This window comes from Artemia sp. Qi Xiang Cuo, chromosome 17, assembly GCF_049724085.1.
Source record: "Artemia sp. Qi Xiang Cuo chromosome 17, ASM4972408v1, whole genome shotgun sequence".
NCBI lineage: Eukaryota > Metazoa > Arthropoda > Branchiopoda > Anostraca > Artemiidae > Artemia > Artemia sp. Qi Xiang Cuo.
This window is the reverse complement of record NC_142810.1, coordinates 20,504,971-20,526,038: the sequence shown is the minus strand read 5'-3', so window position 1 is coordinate 20,526,038 and position 21,068 is coordinate 20,504,971. Positions and strand designations below refer to the sequence as shown.

Here is a 21,068-nt window from a genome sequence, read left to right as displayed (position 1 = left end):
CAAAAATATTTTTTGAAGTTTTTGAACCGCTGTTAAAAAATCTGGAAGCGTTGAAAAAACCAGTTATTATTTCGGGTGATTTTAATTTTGATCTTTTGAATCTCGATGTTGGAAATAATAAGGAGTTTTTAACTATGATGTTGTGTTCTAATTTTCTTCCAAGTATTTCTCTGCCGACAAGAGTTACAGCTAACACAGCTACATTATTAGATAATATATTTTTTTCTCCTGTTTTATTTGATGCTGAAAAATCGTCAGTAATTTTGTCTGATATGTCAAATCATTTTCCGGTGAGTGTTCTTTTAAATTTAAATAATAGTAATAAACAACATCGAGATTCAACAATGGATAATTCAAAAAAGCGATATACATGGATTGATTGTAAAGTTCTACGTCAGTTAATTGATGACTATGATTGGAGTTCGGTTTATGACCCAGATGACGCAAATTTTGCGTTTTCAGATTTTATTGATCAAATGATGCGACTGCGGGATCGGGCTTCTTCAACACGAGTTTCGCATGGAAAGTTTGCGCAGAAATTTGACCCATGGATTACTGAAGGTATTTTGGCATCGTTAAAACATAAAAATAGAAAATTTAAGAATTATTTAAAATTACAGACACCTGAGTCGTTTGTAGAATTCAGAGTTTATAGGAATAAGTTAAATTCAATTATCAGACATGAGAAGAGAAAATATTATAAAGAGAAATTTTTGGAGTATAAATCGGATATGAGAAAAACATGGCAATTGATAAATGAAAAGATGCGTCCTCATAGTCGTAAGAATACTAGTGTTAATTGCCTTGTTTTAAATGGGGAAAATGTTACAAAGCCCAATGAAATTTTAAATGCTTTTGGAGATTATTTCAGTAATATTGGTTCTTGACTTGCATCGACTATGAATATGCAACTGAATTCCCCTTCTGTTCCAGTTAATGAGCAACATGCAGAAAATTCGTTTTCTTTTTCTGAGATTAAGCCTCATGAGATTGAAAAAGTTATTCTGAAGCTTAAACGGAGTTTTTCTAAGGACGAATTTGGATTTTCGGCTCAAACCGTAAAGCAAGTAGCGTCAAGCATTTCACCTTTGCTGGCACATATTTTTAATTTATCACTTATGCATGGGGTTTTTCCTGAACTTTTAAAAAAAGTAAATGTTATAGCATTACCTAGGCTGGGAGTTCAACTGACCCTTCAGATTATAGAGGCATTTCTCTACTTTCGGTTTTCAGCAAAATTTTGGAAAAACTTGCAAATAGTCAATTACAAAAATATTTATTTGATAGTAAGATTTTACACACGTCTCAATCTGGTTTTATAAAAGGAAAGTCAACTGAACTGGCACTTCATGAGCTTTTACTAAATATTAATGATTCACTAGATGATGGTCAACACGCGTTGGCGATTTTTCTTGATGTCTCAAAGGCGTTTGACACCGTAAATCATTCGTTGCTTCTTTTTAAACTAAAGTCTTATGGGTTTTCAACACAAGCTGTTAAATTTTTTTCATCTTACCTTTCTGGGAGACGACTAGATTGTGAACAACAAAAGTACGAAGAACAAAAGGGAAATCTTTTTGTAAGACAGTGGAGATAATTTGAATGAATATTTCGGCCCTATGTCCAAGGGCCGTCCTCAGCAAGACAAAATATATAAAAGAAAAGACTCACAACAACATGCGACCAATAAAACCAAAAAAGTGGAAATTTTTTTTCAAAACAATCCTAGCATCATTACTTCAGCGAAGTTCAACCAGGACTGATAAAAAGTAAGGTAAAACAAGACGATTCAATGAAATGATAAAACCCCAGTTACTCGCCAAAGAGGGGTCTATCAAATACCATGCGATTGTGGCAAATATTATATAGGTAGAACACACCAGAATTTAGAAAAGCGCATACAACAGCATCAAGATGATATTGTCAAAGCTTTAAATTCTAATATTTCCGCTGTTTCATGTGATTCTGCATTAGGCAGCCATCATTTTTTTAGAAATATGCTAGCCACAATCATACTTTTTGATGAATCCGCCCTTATTAGCAATGACCTAGGCATTTAGCAGGTAGTCCGAGAATCAATTGAAGTCCCGACTTAAGGATTAATATTATTATTTCCTTAAATAGGGACTTGGGGGAATATACACCAGATGCTCTATACACAAATTTAATTAAAAATGATCTTACAGTATATTTTAAAAAACCGATAGACATTAACACAGAACCGGTTACAAAAAGACCTTTGAGGTTAGCTGCCAAAAAGGCTGGATTAGCAATAAGAACATGTTTTTAATTTATTTTCTTTCATTTCATTGAATCGATCTTGTTTTACCTTACTTTATCAGTCTCCTGGTTGAACTTCGCTGAAGTAATGATGCTAGGACTGTTTTGAAAAAATTTCCACTTTTTTTTGGTTTTATTGGTCGCATGTTGTTGTGAGTCTTTTTTCTTTTATATATTTTTGTCTTGCTGAGGACGGCCCTTGGACATAGGGCCGAAATATTCATTCAAATTATCTCCACTGTCTTACAAAAAGATTTCCCTTTTTGTTCTTCGTACTTTTGTTGTTTGTGATGGAAAGGCAGTGTGTCCTGACCCCTCTCTACTGACTAGATTGTGTTGATAAATCTCGTGATCTCCGTTCCGAAACTTTTCCAATTAATTACGGAGTGCCTCAGGGCTCTGTTCTTGGGCCTATTCTATTTATTCTTTTTATAAATGATTTGCCAGAAGTTTTGCCTCTTTGTAAAATTATAATGTTTGCTGATGATGTAGTAATTTTTGCTTCTCACCGGGACCTATCAGTTCTTTTCCAGAACCTTGGAAGTACGTTACTAACTGTATCTGTTTGGTATTCAAGGAATTTACTAGCTCTTAATGAAAAAAAATGCCAGTATATGTTATTTTCGCGAACTGGATCAGTAGTGTCAGATACCTTCTCTCTTTTTTTGAATGGTTTTGAATTAAGACGGGTGGATCAGTTCAAATATCTTGGGATTATTTTGGATGAAAATTTGTCGTTTCATAAATATATAAAAACACTGTCGTTAAAAATTTCCCGAAATATTGGCATGCTATCTCGTCTTTGTCACTTTTTTCCTAAAGCTATTCCAAAATCTATTTATTATTCTTTCGTCCACCCATATTTTCTCTATTGCATTTCGGTTTGGGCATCTACCTTTCCGTCTGTTTTCAAATCTCTTCAAATACTTCAGAATAAAGCAATGAGGATTCTTTTAATGTTGATTGCAGAACTTCAGTTAGACACCTATATGGGACTTCAGGAATTTTCTCTTTGGACCAATTTCATTTAATTTCTATCTCTAGTATTTGTCATGATTATCAATATAGTAATTTACCTGTAAATTTCTCCGGCATTTTCTCAACTAATTCTCAATTTCATAATTATCATACTACGCATCGTTCAGACTTTTCGTGCGAAATTCGCCCGACATCGAGAGCGGGATTCAGCATCCGTCACATTGGCCCAAAAATCTGGAACTCAATTCCTGCATCAGTTCGAGAATGTAGCAACAAGCGACATTTTCTAAGACTGGTGAAGAAATATCTTATGACATGCTAAGCATTTTGTTCATTAGGATTTTCTTTTTCGTTGTTGTAAAATTTAGTTAGAAAATGGCTGTGTATTTTCGTTGGCAATATTTTCAGCGCTAAAGTATGCCACCAGGCATGTGCGCTGTTTTGTGACATTTATTTATGTACGTGTTATAAATAAAAATATTCTACTCTACTCCCCCTAAACATTCCCTGAAAGTTTCACCTTAATACCATTAGCCTCAGTAGTAGTAGTAGTATTAGTAGTCACAGTAGTAGCAGTAGCATGAGTAGCAGTAGTAGAAGCATTATGCACGTAGCACCTTTTAGTTTTTTCAACATTCCCCTCCACACACCCGAAAAGTTTCAACTTAATACCATAAGCAGTTTCTGGGACATTTCTGATAGGCCCTTTTGACAACCTGCCTTACACATAGTGTTTTAGTTTAGTTCAGCATCCCCTTAACCTTCCAGAAATTTTCACCTTACCTTAGTCTTAGTAGTAGTAGCAATAGTAGTATGCATATATTCCCTTTTGGTTAGTTAAAAATACCCCTTATCATGCCTTGATAGTTTCAAGTTAATATTCTACGCTGTTCCTTAAATATTGGTGATAAGCCCTTTTGACACAATGTCTGCACATAGTTTCTTTTGATTTAGTTTAACTTCGCCCTCAATATATCCTGAAATTTTCACCTTAATATCCTTATCTTTAGAAGTAGTCACAGTAGAAGTAGCAGTTGTAGAGGCAATGTTAGTGGTAGTCGTAGTAGTATTAATAGCTACGTACACAACTAACCTTTTGGTCAACTGATCAACCCCCTCGTCGTGCCTCGAAAGTTCTAACTCAATACCCTAAGCCACTGCTGAAATACGTCCTTTTAACAACCTCTAAGCACATAATGTGTTTTGATTTAGGTCAAGATTCCTCCCAACATTCCCTGAAAACTCAAAAGTAATAGCCTTAGCCTCTTTGGACATCAAAGGTCAAACACGCTCTTTCCCAATAACAAATACTATATGTAAACAATGGATGAATTATATAACTTCCAAACCTTGCCCTAAGGGCTGTAGGGGGGGGGGGGCGTAGTCATCTCCAGACACAGTTAGTAGACCTGTCAACTATGCTGAACAAAATGGCATTCTCAAAATAGTTATTGAATTTCTTTGAGGGAATAAGAGGCGAGGGGAGGGGAGCTGCTTCTCCTCTAATCACTTTTAACTCTTAAAAGAGGTACTAAAATTTTCAATTTTCCAGAATGAGCCGAATTTACGAATTTACTGAGACATAAGATATAATATTCTTGGGAAAACATTCAGATCTCACCTTGAACTCACTTTTAATAACAACTAGACTTCACTATAATAGCTGATCAACACATAAGTAGATATAATTAAAGAAAAATATCATTAGATATAAAAAAAAAACCTCTCTCTTAAGATGCAATGAGTAGGTTAAAAAAAACTGTTTCAGCACTATAGTACACAGATGACATTTTATTTTTATTTTTTAATAGTCCCCAAATCAAAATATTTATAAAAATTCTCTTTTTCTTGAGGACCCATGTATACCTATCATAAAAGTTCATAAATCAGAGATTACTGGTGCACATTTAGATATAACTGGAGTTCCCCACCTATTTTGACCACTTATATGCGATAATTTTTAGCCAAATTTAGCCTTTCGACATAACTACAACTGATTAAAGACACGAAAACTTCACGCTTATTTGTCGATTACAGTTTAGCATTTTTTAAGGATTATTTATTTTGAACCGGAGCGATCCTGGGAAAGGATTTAGAATTAACAGTCTAGCATAGCAAAATGGATTGTGATACATTTTAACACGTTATGAGGTACTCAAAAGCACATTTTAAGCTTTCTAATGCTGTCGTTACAATAGGAAGCCTAAACAGAATGAAGAAAAAGCCAACTTCTAGCACTATTTATTTATTTCAATTAAACTTAGCTCGGCAAAACTGGTTTTAAGCTTTCTAATATAATATAGTTTTCTCGGCAAAACTTCGGCCGGCACATTTTAAGCTTTCTAAGGCTGTCGTTACAACAAGAAGCCTAAACAGAATGAAGAAAAAGCCAATTTCTAACATTGTTTATTTATTTCAATGAAATTTTGCTCGGCAAAACTGGTTTTAAGCTTTCTAATATAATAAGTTTTCTCGGCAAAACTTCGGTCGGCACATTTTAAGCTTTCTAATGCTGTCGTTACAATAAGAACCCTAAACAGAATGAAGAGAAAGCCAATTTCTAGCAATACTTATTTATTTCAATGAAACTTCGCTCGGAAAGACTGGTTTTAAGCTTTCTAATATAATATATTTTTCTCGGCAAAACTTCGGTCGGCACATTTTAAGCTTTCTGATGCTGTCGTTACAATAAGAAGCCTAAACAGAATGAAGAAAAAGCCAATTATTTATTTATTTCAATGAAACTTCGCTCGGCCAAACCGGTTTTAAGCTTTCTAATATAATATAGTTTTCTCGGCAAAACTTCGGTCGGCACATTTTAAGCTTTCTAATGCTGTCGTTACAATAGGAAGCCTAAACAAAATGAAGAAAAAGCCAATTTCTAGAATTATTTATTTATTTCAATGAAACTCCGCTCGGCAACACTGGTATTAAGCTTTCTAATATAATATATATTTTTCGGCAAAACTTCGGTCGGCGCATTTTAAGCTTTCTAATGCTGTCGTTACAATAAGAGGCCTAAACAGAATGAAGAAAAAGCCAATTTCTAGCATTATTTATTTATTTCAATGAAACTCCGCTCGGCAACACTGGTATTAAGCTTTCTAATATAATATATATTTTTCGGCAAAACTTCGGTCGGCGCATTTTAAGCTTTCTAATGCTGTCGTTAGAATAAGAGGCCTAAACAGAATGAAAAAAAGCCAATTTCTAGCATTACTTATTTATTTCTATGAAACTTCGCCCGGCAAAACTGGTTTTGAAGCCGTTTTATGTGAGATAAGACTCCTTCCAAGAACACAACAACGGAAAAAACTCGAAAAAGTAAAATTGTCCAACTGCTCTAAAACTTATTATGAGAAAAACGCGATCAAAGCTTATACGTTCCTTTCCAAACGCTCCATAGTCCATTTATTAAAACTATATCAGTTTAACTTTTTATTTGGCCGTCAATAATAGTGAAATAAGCTGGATAAGAGAGTTTCGTTCATAGAACAGTTTTACCTGTTGTAGAAATAGTGACGAGTCGATTAGGCCAAAACTAAATTTCAGTTCGTATGCAACAGATGGCTGTACAGACCCCCACAAAGATCACTCAGGAGTCTCATTGCTTCTAAAAAAAACTACATTAAGTAGCCTAAGATTTCTGTGGTTTTGATTTCTAGTGTAATAAAATGATTTCGATATCATGTCGGGAAAGATTGGAAAAATCTTTCGGGCCTACGCAATTTGTTTTGCAACTGATCTTTAATTTTGTAAAAAGAAATAGATGGCTTATTTTTACAGAATTTATCTTATTTTAACTAAATTAGTTAAATAAGGATGAGACTCACGAGATCATTTTTTGAAAATCTGGCGTAAACTCAATTCCAGTCACAGTACTCATGTGTCCAGCTAGCGCATATTTTAAAGTTGAAGATGTCAGATCCCAAATTCGTAGCACTAGGTCCCTCGACGCTCCAACTAGCCACTGCCGGTCTTTTTGAAAATAGAACCTCATAACTGATACGATACCGTCAGATCCCTGCAAAAATTAAATTATAGAAGAAAGAAAAAATCAAGAGAAATTAGAAAGAGAAAAGGTATCCGCCATTTCACCAGCCGTTTGTGTTTAGTTTATTTTTCGTTTTTTTTTTCTATTCACAACTTTGAAAACAAAAATCTGAAATTTCCCTATTTAGTGATTTCCAGTCAGTGTAATAAGCTGGCATGATTTTTAATTCATTTTTAATATTATTTGTTGTCTTTCTAAGCGTAAAAACAGTTTTTTTCCAAGTTTGACTTTTGAAGAAATAAAAATTATTCCTCATCAAGCTGTACAATCGATAGAAAAATGACACAAAAATGGCAAACGAATGACAGACAAATAAATAAAACGTGAAAAAAAAACGAAAAAGGTAAGAATAATTAGTTGCAGAATTAATCAACCATAAATGTTCATTACTAAAGACAGGGATTTCTGGAGGACGAAACTTAGACTTGGACTTCGTAGTATTTTACAAAGGCAGGTTTTTTTTTTAAGTCGAAGCACTAACCATTTCCTCCGTCATTTTCCTTTTTTAATAGTTTAGTCATGCATAAGAAACCAAAAAATGATAATAAATCATACTTTGAAATATTACAGTTATGGAGCTGAACAAAAGATTAGTGTTGAGCCCCTGGCCCTAATTTTCAAATGAATATCCCGCTTCTCCTATACATAAAGTAATTTCATCCACACTTTAAATTCTCTTATATTTCATTCTTTTGATTGGTTGGCGTCAATTCTGGTTCGCGAAAGGGGTGAGTTGACTTTTTGTGGGTATATATGTTTTTTAGTTAGTTCGTCTAAGTTCTAGTATGCATATAGTCCGTAAAGAATTCGTTCAAGTTCGTCTTAGGGTTCAGTAAAGTTCATGTTGTTGGTTTGACACTTTGGGCAATAAAAATGAGTTATATTTTCTTATCCCACTGTTGGCTATACCCCTTTACCCGGTTAGGTTTGGAATGAAAGTTTTAGGCGAGTCTTTAATATATATTGAAGCCCATAATTGGGGAAAACTCATTGATCTGAGAAACTTAGTAAATCTCTGAGAAAAAGGTAATACTTAACGCCATTCAGTACTTACCCTTCTGAAGCCTATTACTGATTCTAGATGGGAGCAAAGGGCTAGCTAAGCCTGGAAATTTCCACGGCGGTGGTGGGCATCCAGGCAATGAGGCTTGACGCTCCGTCCCAAGGCAGCATAGGAAATCCGCTAGCGCACCTCGAAGTGGTGAAGGGCGTAAACATCACTGAGATCCACACCGAGCAAGGTGATGGCCAACGCGCTTCGGGTGACCGCAAGACTGGGGACCTTGTGGTGTACCTTATCCCCAAGAAACGCTCAATGATGATGACAAATATGATGATGAAAAGTTTGGCTAGTTTGGCTATGGCATCCCCGGTATTATGCGATGCGACGAAAATGGCGCACTCGTCGAAAAGTATGCTAGCTACCGTCCTATTAAGAAGACAATGCCTGAATATCGGCTGCTGGAACCTGTGCTCGATTAAATGTTCATTGACACAAGCTTTTGTAGCTGATGAATTTTATCTTTATAACCTTGTTTCTGTGCGTTTCTAAGGCGAGACTAAATGGACGTAACATCCTGACCCTTGAATCCTCGGCTGGGAAGGTGGTCTCTTTTTATAACTCGGGACCATTAGATGGATCTGGCCGAGCAGGTGTAGGTATCCTGTTGTCCCCCAAAGCAGTCACTGGGCTCATCTAATATGAGCCTGTGTCTGAGAGAATCGCACGGGCAAGAATTAAGTGCCGTAGAAACAATCTGACTGTACTGAGCGTTTACGCCCCAATAAAGGGTGCCACTGAACAGCAAAAAGACCAGTCTTTCAGTGACCTTCAAACAGTCCATGATAAAATTCCACGGAAATATACCCTTTTAATTGGAGGTAGCTCCAATACTAGGATCGGTTGAAAGCTGAATAACTCGGAGGAGGCGATCGGCAAGCACGCTCTCGGAGACAGGTACACAAATGGAAACAGGCTTTTGCTGTTCGCAATGCAGAACAATCTTGCTATGGCTAACCCCTGGTTTGGGCACAAGCCATGTCATATGTATACATGGGAATCCCGCGATGGAAGAGTAAAGGCCAAAATAGATTATCTCCTTGTATCCCGACGATGGAAATCCATGGTGTTGGACTCGAGAGTGCACAGAGGTGCTGCCACGGGATCGAAAAATGGATCTGACCACTTCTTGCTGAAGACAAGGCTAAAGTATAGACTTAGCTCAAGGAAGACTACTCTGCCGAACCAGAAAATAGACATGTCAAAGCTGAAAGTAGATGAGTACTGAGGAGCATTTGTCCTTGAACTCTCAAACCACTTCGCTGTCCTTCAAGATGACACAGAGGAGGCAACCCCGACTGATCAGTGCCCCAAGATAAAGATTGAGAAGAAATGGAGCAAATTCAAGAACCACATCAATGAAGCTGCCTCAAACATACTTGGGTTTGTCAAGCTTAAAACCAAGAAATGAATCTCAGAAAAGACACTCAAACTCTCTTCCAAGAAAAAAGAAATGACCAACAAGGTCCCCCACATACAAAGTGCTACAACAAGAATGTCACAAATCGGCAAGAGCTGACAAAAAAGCCTACTGGTCTAATGTTGCCAGTGATATGGAAAGAGCCGCAACACGGAACAATACACGAAAACTCTATAAGATACTTGGAGAAGGTACTGGGAAGAAGAAGCAAACTACCATCCCCTCGCTTAAGGCGAAGCATGGGAAAATACTCACAAGCAGCGAGGAGCGTATCGAAAGATGGCGAGTTCACTTCTAAGAGCTATTGAGACCAGAAGACAATAGTAATTAAAAACAATCACTTGCCCCACAGAGCTCACCTCACAACAAGGCGTATGAAAATGTACGTACGGACCCACCCTCCAGGTATGGAGTAATTAAAGTGATCCAAGTTTTGAAAAACCATAACAACTCAGGAATAGATAGTATTCCTGCCGAGCTACTAAAAGCTCTCCCCAATGTGGCGGTAGATGAACTTCATAGCGTAATAACCAAAGGCTGGGACAGTGAACACATCCCAGATAACTGGAAGAACTCAATAATTGTCCCTATCTTCAAAAAAGAAGATCGAATGGACTGCAAAAACTACCGAGGTATATCCCTTATCTCCAATGCTGCCAAGCTCTTCTTAGTCATACTTTTAAATAGATTCAGAGACACCAGAAACAGCCGAACGCGACCCAACCAAGCAGGATTCAGGCCGGGCATGGGTTGCTGTGACCAGATTTTTATCCAGCGACAGATCCTTGAACACCGGTTTAAACACCAGCAGGAAACAATCCAAATCTTCATAGACTTCATTACCACGTTGGATTCGGTCCATCGTGATGCAGTATTGGAACAAATGAGAGAGGACGCTGTGCCTGAGAAGATCATCAATCTGCTCAAGGCATACTATGCTGGAACAAAGGCCCGGTTAACAGTCGATGCCGATCTTTCAGATCTTGTCCTGATCGAGGAAGGTGTACGTCAAGACTGTGTCCTTTTACAAACTTTGTTTAACTTTGTCATCGATTGGATCTTCAGGGTCCTGGACAAGTATAAAGGCATTGCAGTGAGCCCGTCCTTCTCCGTCACAGAACTTGACTATGCTGACGATGTGTACATGCTTTCTGAATCCGTTACAGAAGTCTAAACTATGATAAATGACGTGGCAGTCAAGGCACTCTCGACTAGTCTCTAAATAAGCCAACCAAAAACGAAATTCATGCCAACAGATTGGATGGCTGAAAACCCTCTGGCCCTAAATGGTAATCAGACACAAGACTTTCAGTCATTCAAATACTTCGGATTGATGGTAAACCCTGCCGGCGAATCTTCAGAAGAAATCCAGAGCCGCATAACGTCAGCCTGGAATTTATTCCTTCAACTACGGAAGTATCTCTGCAAGTGGAGCGAAACATCGCCATGCACAAAGCTTCGAGTGTATACAGCTATGTTTCTCTCTGTCCTCCTCTATGGATGTGAAAAGTAGTCACTTAAAGCAGTCGAAGCGTTGAGCTTGAATATATGCAACCATAAAAGTCTGCACTATATCCTGGGCATCCGCCTCTCAGATAGAATCTCGAATGAAGAAGTAAGGAGAAGATGTGGGGATCGCCCACTTGTCTCTGACATTGTTAAGCACAGGAGACCGAGAAGGTTTGGCCACACAATGCGCAGACCAGATGACCATATAAGCAAAAAATGTCTGGGATCGCTGGGATCGCCAGTGGCTGGAAATGGTGGAGCCTGCCACCTTCGAGCGAAACCTATGGAAGGAGACATGTCGTCATATACTGGGCGCCACGATGAGTCTGGATGCGGCTTGAACGTGCAACAAGTACAAGTAAGTAAGTACATTCAGTATTTCCTAAAAGAATCGTAAAGCATTTTGTTTCTCACCTTCATTACTACTACTACTTCATTATTTTTTACACACTACTTCATTATTTTTGATACAAGGGATATTAGATCTTAAGTCATCTGGGCGAAGCTGAGTTACTGGTACTGTAAATGGTGAAGTTAATCTTAATCTCAAAAAGAGCAACGTCGAAACACCAAAGTTTCGATTCACTCTGGACTTCTATTTTCATATAAATTACTCATTATATAAAGGTGGCTGCATTTTCCTCGATCCTCACTGTTTACCCTAAAGTTTCAAAGTTCTTTTAAGATACTTCTCATTCATTTTCAAAAGCCGTCCCTTTTCAGGGGTTATTATTAAAGAATTGGGGCAAAAAGTCAAACTTAAGAGTAAAGCAAGGCGAGGTTTGAGCAAGAGCGACCTCCCTCATATACGGAATATATTCTGTTCGTGTTAAGTTTTAAAGGTTGCTCCTTATTTTCAGGTGAAAAAAACTAGTTTTTGATTTTTGACCGTTTTCAAAATAATGACAGGAAATCCTCCCTCCACCTCGTTAAGAATTTCCTGTGGAAAATTCTCCTCAGAAACTTTCCTCCCCACGGAAAATTCTTCCCGTGGGTATTCTCTCCCCCCCCCCCAACGTAAGATTTAGAGATATTTCCCAAAAACGAATACTATATGGGTTAATTACTTACAGCCCTTTCCCCTATAGCTGTGGTGGATCACGTCATCCCCAGAGACATAGCTATTGGATTTTTCTACTGTGCTGAACCAAATGGCTATCTCAAAATTTTGATCGGAGATCCTTGGGAAAAAAGGGACGTAGGAGGCGGGTTATTTGCTTTTTAATCTGTTTGTTCACTTAAAATAGCATTAGAAATTTTAATTTCTGCTTGAATGATCCCTCTCTCAATCTTCTAGGACCATTGGTTGGATACGATCACCCTTGAAAGAAACCAAACAAGGACAAAACAAATAAACCCGCATCCGTGATCGCTCTTCTTGAAAGAAATACAAAATTCCACATTTTTGTAGATAGGAACTTGAAACCTCTACAGAATGACTCTCACATTCTGAATCTTATGGTGAGGTTTTCATTAAGATTGCTTGAATTTCGGGGTTGTTTCCCACTTTTTTCTCACGCTCATAGCTTTTGATGGGTAACATTAAACTTAATGAATTTTATATGTTTGGAATCAGCATAAAAAGCCATTTACCCTCCCCAACTCAGAAAAACTAGTTTACCTTTCGGCAAAGGATTGAACTTTTGTGCAATTATTGTATTACTGATGGATTAATCAAGCGTATCTGCCACGATTATTCGAACATCATTAGAGGTATTTTGCTGTCTTGTAATTATCTACGTTTTTTTTTAAAGTGAGGATTATGCTAGGTGTTCAAAACAAGAGCTCATTTAGAAAAGCCTAATTTGCTAATTATTTATAAAAATGTGAAAAAAAAACTAATACATTTCCAGTAAGAAACAGTTAAGCATCGTTATTGTTGTGATATTTTTTGGACCTCTAAATGATATCTGATATCTTTGGACCTCAATGTATCTCTTTTGTGTTCTAGCATGTCTCCTTCTGAAGAGCTGCTATTCTCTAGATATATCCATGTTGGTTATTGATAAAATAAAAGTGTTTGCTTGAACTAACCAGCAAGCCAGTAAAATATAGGCTATTGTAACTTATTATTAGCCTAGGCCTGTTCCTATTGTTCTGCTAGCTAGTCTAGAAGATGAGCACAGCACTTGTTGTATTTTTTAACTTTTCAAGCTACTAGTTTAGTGGTTAGTCCTTCCAGAAGGAAACTACAATATTCTGAAAACAACTTCTAAAATATTCCAAAATCATGGTTCTATCCCCCCTAAGAGTTCATCCCTTTACTTTACCACCTCCCATCCCTTAATGGTCATAGGCATAGCCCATATTATATTTAGTCTCCGTGAATTTTCTATGAATAGAATTCACTATAAAAAATGCATAAAAAATAAATTTTTTGGATCCTCGAAAGTCTATTAGATTCGTAAAATAGAAGAAAAACAAAAAATAAAAATGACATTCTAAATAATTACTTATGACAAAATACCACTTAAGAAACAACACTGTTTAAACCTAAATTACTGAGCAATCCAATTGAGTGCCTAAATCCACTTTTACCCTCCATGAAACATTGTTGTGTTTGAATCCTATCTACCTACCTCAAGTATTCTCTAAAACAACAGAACAAGTAAAGATAACTGACGGCCACCGTTTGTTTCACTATTGTTAAAACTCACCGTTCGAATTCGATTTATGGTGCATGTTCTACCCTCCTTAAGGTTAAGCCTCAACCCTCCTCTCGTCTCTAAGATCAGTCCATCTCATCTACGCAGAATTGGCCGAAAAGGAATTATATTTAGGCCTAATATTTGCTCCTGAATGAAAACTTCATTTATCAGCCCATCCGCCTCTCCCCCAATAGAACAATCTTATGATCCTCGACAAACTTTTGACGGCCTATACGTATATTTTATGTTACATAAAATATATTCAGGTGTAAAAGTCCACTTAGGTTATTTATATCTCTTGTACATAAAAATTCATAATTTTGTAGAAATGAGGACTTTACAATGGGGACCTAACTAAAATAAAAGCTAAGCAAATACGTCAGCTGTATAGTCAGCAGCAAGCTTCAGTGATGCATTCTAGTAACTATCTTCACAAAAACTGTCATTGCTTCATAACATTTTGCTTCTGCATTAAGGAACAACAGCCATGTTATTCTTCCTCGTTACGTATTTCTTTCTCCGGGTTGCAGCGGTAGCTAGCAATCTAGTAATAGACGATCACGTCCAATGTTAAGAAATATAATAACCCGTAACTCCTAAAAATAGAGTCACATCAAAACAAAAAGTACACCATTAGAACCGCCTTATCCGAAACCCCTACAAAGGAAACTTTCTGTCCCTTGGCTTGAACAACAAGGAAAATATAAAGGCTTGAAAATCAAGAAAAGTGGCAGCTACTACAGCATTCTATCTAAACGACATCTTTTTTTTTCTTTTCCACAGATAGCTTGGCACTGGATTAACAGTAAAAGCAATGAAAATATTAGTATTACCTTAAGGCTGTGTGTGCAGTATTGCTTCACAATGTCCCATACTTTGATTATCGAATCTGATGCAGTGCTAGCTACAAGTGTCGTAGTGCTATCAAACGCCAGCAAAACGATTGGGCCAGTGTGTAATGATTTCCAAGTTCTTGTTAAAACGCCATCTATTGGATAAAAGAATAAGCTAATTAGTAGATAAAAATCGAATAGCTTACAAGTAATGGACAATATTCTAGTTCAGCGTCACCATGTGTATTAATCCATATTAGTCCTTTTTTTAATCACCATCTTTAAAATAATTCTCAATAGCAATTTATGTGGCAAAAGACAGATGTTAAAGTGATTTAAAACTTTTTAGAGTAGTTTTTTCTTTAGTAAAAAAAAATCTTTTGTCTTATTATGTCTTGTAAAATATAAAAATTTAGTAAATAGTCTTACAATCTTTGTTGATAGTGAATAAAGGGAACTTTTAAACCTTTCCCCAAGTTGTGTTATCTTGTTTAGCATTAGTCAAAACATTAGGGAATATTCTAATTATAGGTGCCTATGGCCTAAGTCCAGAGGGGAAAACCTTTCAAAGGATCAGGTGGCCAGCACAAAAAATTTGCATGCTTATGCCCTAATTTATCCAGATATAATACCTTGAGGGTCAATATTGGGGGGAGGGAGGTCCCTCCACCTCTTCCCCGTCACACTTTTATGTACAGGTACGAGTCTTATGTTGATTAAGCTTAATTGATAATTACAACGAATTAGCGCTAAGAAAACGAGTTGTATACGGCTGAAATACATTGAGCTATGTTTAAGGTCTCCTAAAGTCAGATTAAAACAAGTTTCTGTGTTAAAATCAACGCCGAATGAAGTGGGAGGAAGTTATAAGGAAAGATTTAAGGGAAATTGGAACTTCGTGGGAGGGTGTAAGGGGGAGGCTTTGAATAGATTGGGGCGGAAAAGAAGCGTACGTGGCTGTGTTGGTCTCGGGCGGCTTAGTGCTGCAGTAAGTTTTCAGTAGTGGTAGAATTACAACGCAAACATTCCATACATGAGGAAAACAGTAATAACTTTAGGTTGGAAAAATGTAAATGTTTTTCACTTCTATACTTAGCTTCAAATTTTCCATAGCCTTAAACTAAGTGACAAGGCGACAACTCACTAAATATAGCACATTGAAATGGATATTTCCACCTGGACTATTTGGACAATCTTTTTTACCAAATTTTAAAAGTTCAGCCTCTTTGACAAAACTTAATAACTAGAACTTACTTGAAGAACGAACAGTTCATACCCTTCAATCAAGGAAAAATAACCCAAACTAATCCTTCAACCAATCAATCAACTAGAAATTAAACACGCAGAGATGACTTTTTAGATACAAGATTCTAACTAATCTCCACTATGTTTTTATTTGTATCTCTGTATAACTATGTTTTTATTTGTATCTGTTTTATATGTTTTAAATTGGTATCTCAGAATTACTATATGTTCTCAGTCCTTAAAAGGTTGCCTTAAGTTGAACATTTTTTCTAGATTTCTTTATTTCTTATAAAGCTGAATATTGTGCCTTAAGCTGAATATTTTATCTTATTTTTTTTTTTTTTACTTTTTATTTCGGTATTCCATATTTTTTATATCCTTAAGCTTACACTTTGTAGTGAAGACTAGAATACAAAATTCAGATGTTTACAACGGCTAAAATATTTATTGGTGAATTTAATTTCTTTCATTTCTGGATTTTTTTTTTTTATCTTCCTAAAACCTTTTCCGGTCACATTAATTTATATTAAACATTATGCAAAAACGTATAGAGGAAATTTCTTTTCATAGCGCGAATAAAAGAGGATAATACAAAGCACAATTCTTGTTTAAAGTGCTGTACTAAAGCTTCGTTCTTATGCAAACTTTTTTTTTTGTTTCTCTCTTCTTTCGTTTGACTTCACTTTTCACTTTGTTTTTACCTTTTCAAACCTATGTTATTACTGTTTTATTTCATTGAATATTTAACTTTTTTTTTGGCAGGAACTTTTTTTGTCGGTTAATCAATATTTGATATTTTTTTTCTTTATAATTAAACATTGAATAAAAGGAAATGAGATGAATTATTACCTCTCAATGACCACTGCCTGAGTAGGCCAGATCTATGTGCTGTAACAGCAGTATTACCATCTGGCCCAACTTCAAAAGTTAATACTGCATCACCTTCAATGACCAATTTTCGTTCAATGCTGCTCAGTCCCCACTTGGTAACAGCAACACAGTCACCATATTGATAAAGGACAAATTCACCGTCATTTGTACACTAGAATACAATTTGAAACGAAAATCTATTAGCAAAGAGTAAGATTCTTAAGACTGAGAAAAAAAACCTTTTTAATGCAAAATTCATGCTAAAAGTCCAAAAATTTCCATTTCATATTCGGAAGCCTTTATCAACGTGAATAAATATATATAGAAAATTTGCCTTATTTTCGAAAAAAAGGGGAAAGCCATAAAACCTTAATGAGTCATAAAAACCCCCTTAAAAGTGATAAAACCTTAATGAAAATCACACCATTAGATTCAGCGTATCAGAGAACCCTACTATAGAGGTTTCAAGCTCCTATCTGCAAAAATGTGGAATTTTGTATTTTTTTGACAGAAGAAACATCATGGATGCGTGTTTTTTTTTTTTTTTTTCAGGGGTGATAGTATCGACCCAGTGGTCCTAGAATATAGCGGGGGGGCTCATTCGAACAAAAATTAAAAGTTATAGTGCCCTTTTCTAGTTCCTTTTTTAAGTGACCAAAAAAAATGGAGGGCAACTAGGCCCCTTCCCACGCTCATTTTTTCCCCAAAGTCACCCCATCAAAATTTTGAGATAGCCATTTTGTTCAACATGGTCGAAAACTATAATAACTATGTCTTTGAGGATGACTTAATCCCCCCAAAGCTCCCGGGGGAAAGGGATGCAAGTTGTGAACTTTGCCGACTGTTTACATATAGTATCGGTTATTGGGAAGCATACAGACGTTTTCAGGGAGGATTTTTCCTGGTAGGGGGGGGGGAGGGATCGGAGGTTACGTGGGAGGATCTTTCCACGGAGAGAGTTTTCATGGGGGAAAGGACATTGCTATGAAGGAGGTGCCGGATTTCCCAGCATTAGTTTTAAAAAACGATCAGAATTTAAAAAAAAAACAAGTTTTCAACTGAAAAACTTTTCAACTGGAAACTTTTCAACATCAAAACTTAAAACGAACAGAAACTATCACGTAAATGATTGGGCTCGCTCCTAGTCCATACCTCGCTCTTTACGCTAAAGTTTTTTTTAGTAATTTCATAGGAGCTATTCATTCAAATTAACGGTCTTCATGATTAAGGGGTCATTCTTAAAGAATCGGAAAAAAAATTCTAACTATAGCGCAAAGAGCGAGGTATTGACTAGGGGTCGAACCCTCTAATACACGTAATAAAATCATACGAATATAAAAGTTCGTTACGTAAGTGAATTCGTAAGTTACGTATATTTATTACTAATAAAAACGTTCGTAAATAAAATCAAACAACTTTCGAGAAAGCCATTTAACCAAAAAAAGTAAATTCAATGTACAAATTTTATTTTAATTATTCATGTACAGTGAGCCAAAATCAAAACTTGCAGTAATTCAAAAACGTTCAGAAGTTAAATAAAAAAAACAAGTTCTCTTAAACTGAAAGTAAAGAGCCACATTCAAACTTAAAACGAACAGAAATTATTCTGCATATGAAAGGGGCTCTCCCCTCCTCAACGCCTCGTTCTTACGCTAAAGTTTGACTCTTTCTCACAAATCTATTTTTTTTTAAACAAAAAACTTTAGCGTAAAGAGCAAGGCGCTGAGGAGGGGCAGCCCCTTTCATATACGGAATAATTTATGTTCGTTTTAAGTTTTAATGTTGTTCCTTACTTTCAGTTAAAGAAAAACTTTTCTTTATTTAATCACATAACAAAACAAGGCACAAGCCAGAAAGTCTGTTATATACTATTCTACATGTATATCTGAATCAATCTTCTGAATAGGACTCTAAAATGAAATGAAAATGAAACAGCCTTTTTACTCTAATTCGTAAGTATGACCTAGGTTAAAATAATCAAAATAAAGCTAAAAGTCAAGAAATTATATTATTTAATAAGTTAAATCTATCTTTCGATTTTAGCTCGTTGACTTCTTCCAGAGTTTATTTTATCTTGATATTTTAAATTCAAACTTGTATGAAGTTGAATATGCAGAATTTCTTGATTATCCTTACGTTTAGAAGTATTTATAGTTTTAAACCGTTTTTTTTAATTAAACTATTATAAATTGGGTTTAAACCATATTCATCTTCTTCTATACTTATACTAACCCCCTTGTATATAATTTTTAATTTCAATTTTTGCTCCGAAACTTTAACCAACACGATTATCAGTTGTTTTGCCTCGTCAAACATTATATTATAGCGCGGAACATCAAATTGAAGCTCTGCAACGGCTGAATCCAAAGTTTCTGTTTTTTTTATTCTACTTTAAGGATGAATATATTAAAATTTTGTGCTAATGGAGTCTACTTTCTAAATTTTCTTGGGTTCTTCCAACATAAAATCTTCTACAAGAACTATATACATCACTTTGTATTTTTTTAAAATCAAATATTTTCCTTAATTTATTAAAGACCTTATAACTATTTGAGGTTAGACAGCAACTTTAATATATATATATATATATATATATATATATATATATATATATATATATATATACATATATATATATATATATATATATATATATATATATATATATATATATATATATATATATATATATATAGACCACTAAAATAGTGGTTATTGTTTGCTGGTATACAAAATATTAAAAAGCTATTTTTTTTATTATCTCAATTAATCAATATATTTAAAAATGGTAACTTATCTCTGTTTCCGTTTCAATTACTAAGACTAAATCCAAATTATAAAAATGTTCCAAAAAACCTTCTGTTTCGGAATCTTCATAATTTCAGATAATGATAACGTCATCTAAGTACCTCCCCCAAAACTTGTGCTAAATAAAATATGAATTTAAAGTCGATGTTTCCACATTAGAAAAATATTCGTCAAAAGTAGTTTTTAAATGCTCCCCCATTGGTAAGCCCCTGAATTGATAGAATAATTCATTTCGTCAAGAAAAAAGGTCAATCAAAGGCGAATGGGGAGTGAAAGGAGAAATTATTTAAAGCATTACACAGAAAAAAGCCAATGGTAAAACTAACATCAAGATAAAAAAAAGGACAAAACTGTCTAAAACAACAGCCATGTTAGAACTGGAAACATAATTATTAAAAGTATACGTATATGTTTGTGAATAGTCGAGTAAGTTGTTTTGCAGTTTTTAAAGCCCTGAATATGCCTTATTCAATTTATTAAGTCTCGTTCTTTTTACATTCTAATGTTTTTGCACTTGTTTATTCTTTTTTTTTACATGTTTATGTATTTCCTGTCACGTTGTGCAACAAAAAGCAATTACTTACTGTTTTTTTTACACAATCAAACAGTTCGTGGTAACGAACTGTAAGTATGGAGCGACCCGGCTCAATAGTAACCAAAACTCTAAAAACCGTAATTTTGAGACTTATAGATACAACAAAAGAATCGAATTTTAAATCTGATTTCAAATATACAAGTTTCATCAATTTTAGTCTTACTTATCAAAAGTTACGAGCTTGAAAAAATTTGCCTTGTTTTCAAAAAAAGGGGGAAACACCCCCTAAAAGTGATAGTATCTTAATGGAAATCACAACATCAGATTCAGCGTCTCATAAAACCCTACTGTAGAGGTATCAAGCTCCTATCTGCAAAAATGTGGAATTTCGTCATTGGCCGGATGCGTGTTTATTTAATTTTTTTCAGGGGTGATCGTATCGATCCAGTGGTATTAGAATATCGCGAGAGGGCTCCTTCGAACGAACAATAAAAGTTCTAGTGCCCTTTTTAAGTGACCTAAAAACCGGAGAGCAACTAAGCCCCCTTCCACGCTCAATTTTCCCAAAGGCACCTGAAAACGTTTTTGAGATAGCCATTTTGTTCAGCATAGTTGAAAATCTAATAACTATGTAATCGAGGATGACTTAATCCCCCGCAGTTTCCAGGGGAAGGGCTGCAATTTATGAACTGTGCCTATTGTTTAAATATAGTATAAGTTATTGAGAAGTATACAGACGTTTTCGGGAGGTATTTTTTCTGGTGGGGGCGGGGAGGGCCGAGGGAGGGGTTAACGTGGGAGGATCTTTCCATAGAGGATGTTTTCATG

The 21,068-nt window shown here is 35.6% G+C and overlaps 1 protein-coding gene across 1 annotated transcript in view; it reads right to left on the bottom strand.

The window, feature by feature from the left end:
- The window catches only part of LOC148941993 (transducin beta-like protein 3), a 132,707-nt gene that overhangs the window by 89,005 nt on the left and 22,634 nt on the right, over positions 1-21,068 (bottom strand). The window contains exons 3-5 of the mRNA XM_089103775.1: positions 16,877-17,069; positions 14,783-14,937; positions 7,092-7,282 (exon numbers count right to left, since the gene is read on the bottom strand). Of these exons, the coding sequence (XP_088959901.1) occupies positions 7,092-7,282; positions 14,783-14,937; positions 16,877-17,069 (539 nt within the window). The remainder of the gene's footprint in view (positions 1-7,091; positions 7,283-14,782; positions 14,938-16,876; positions 17,070-21,068) is intronic.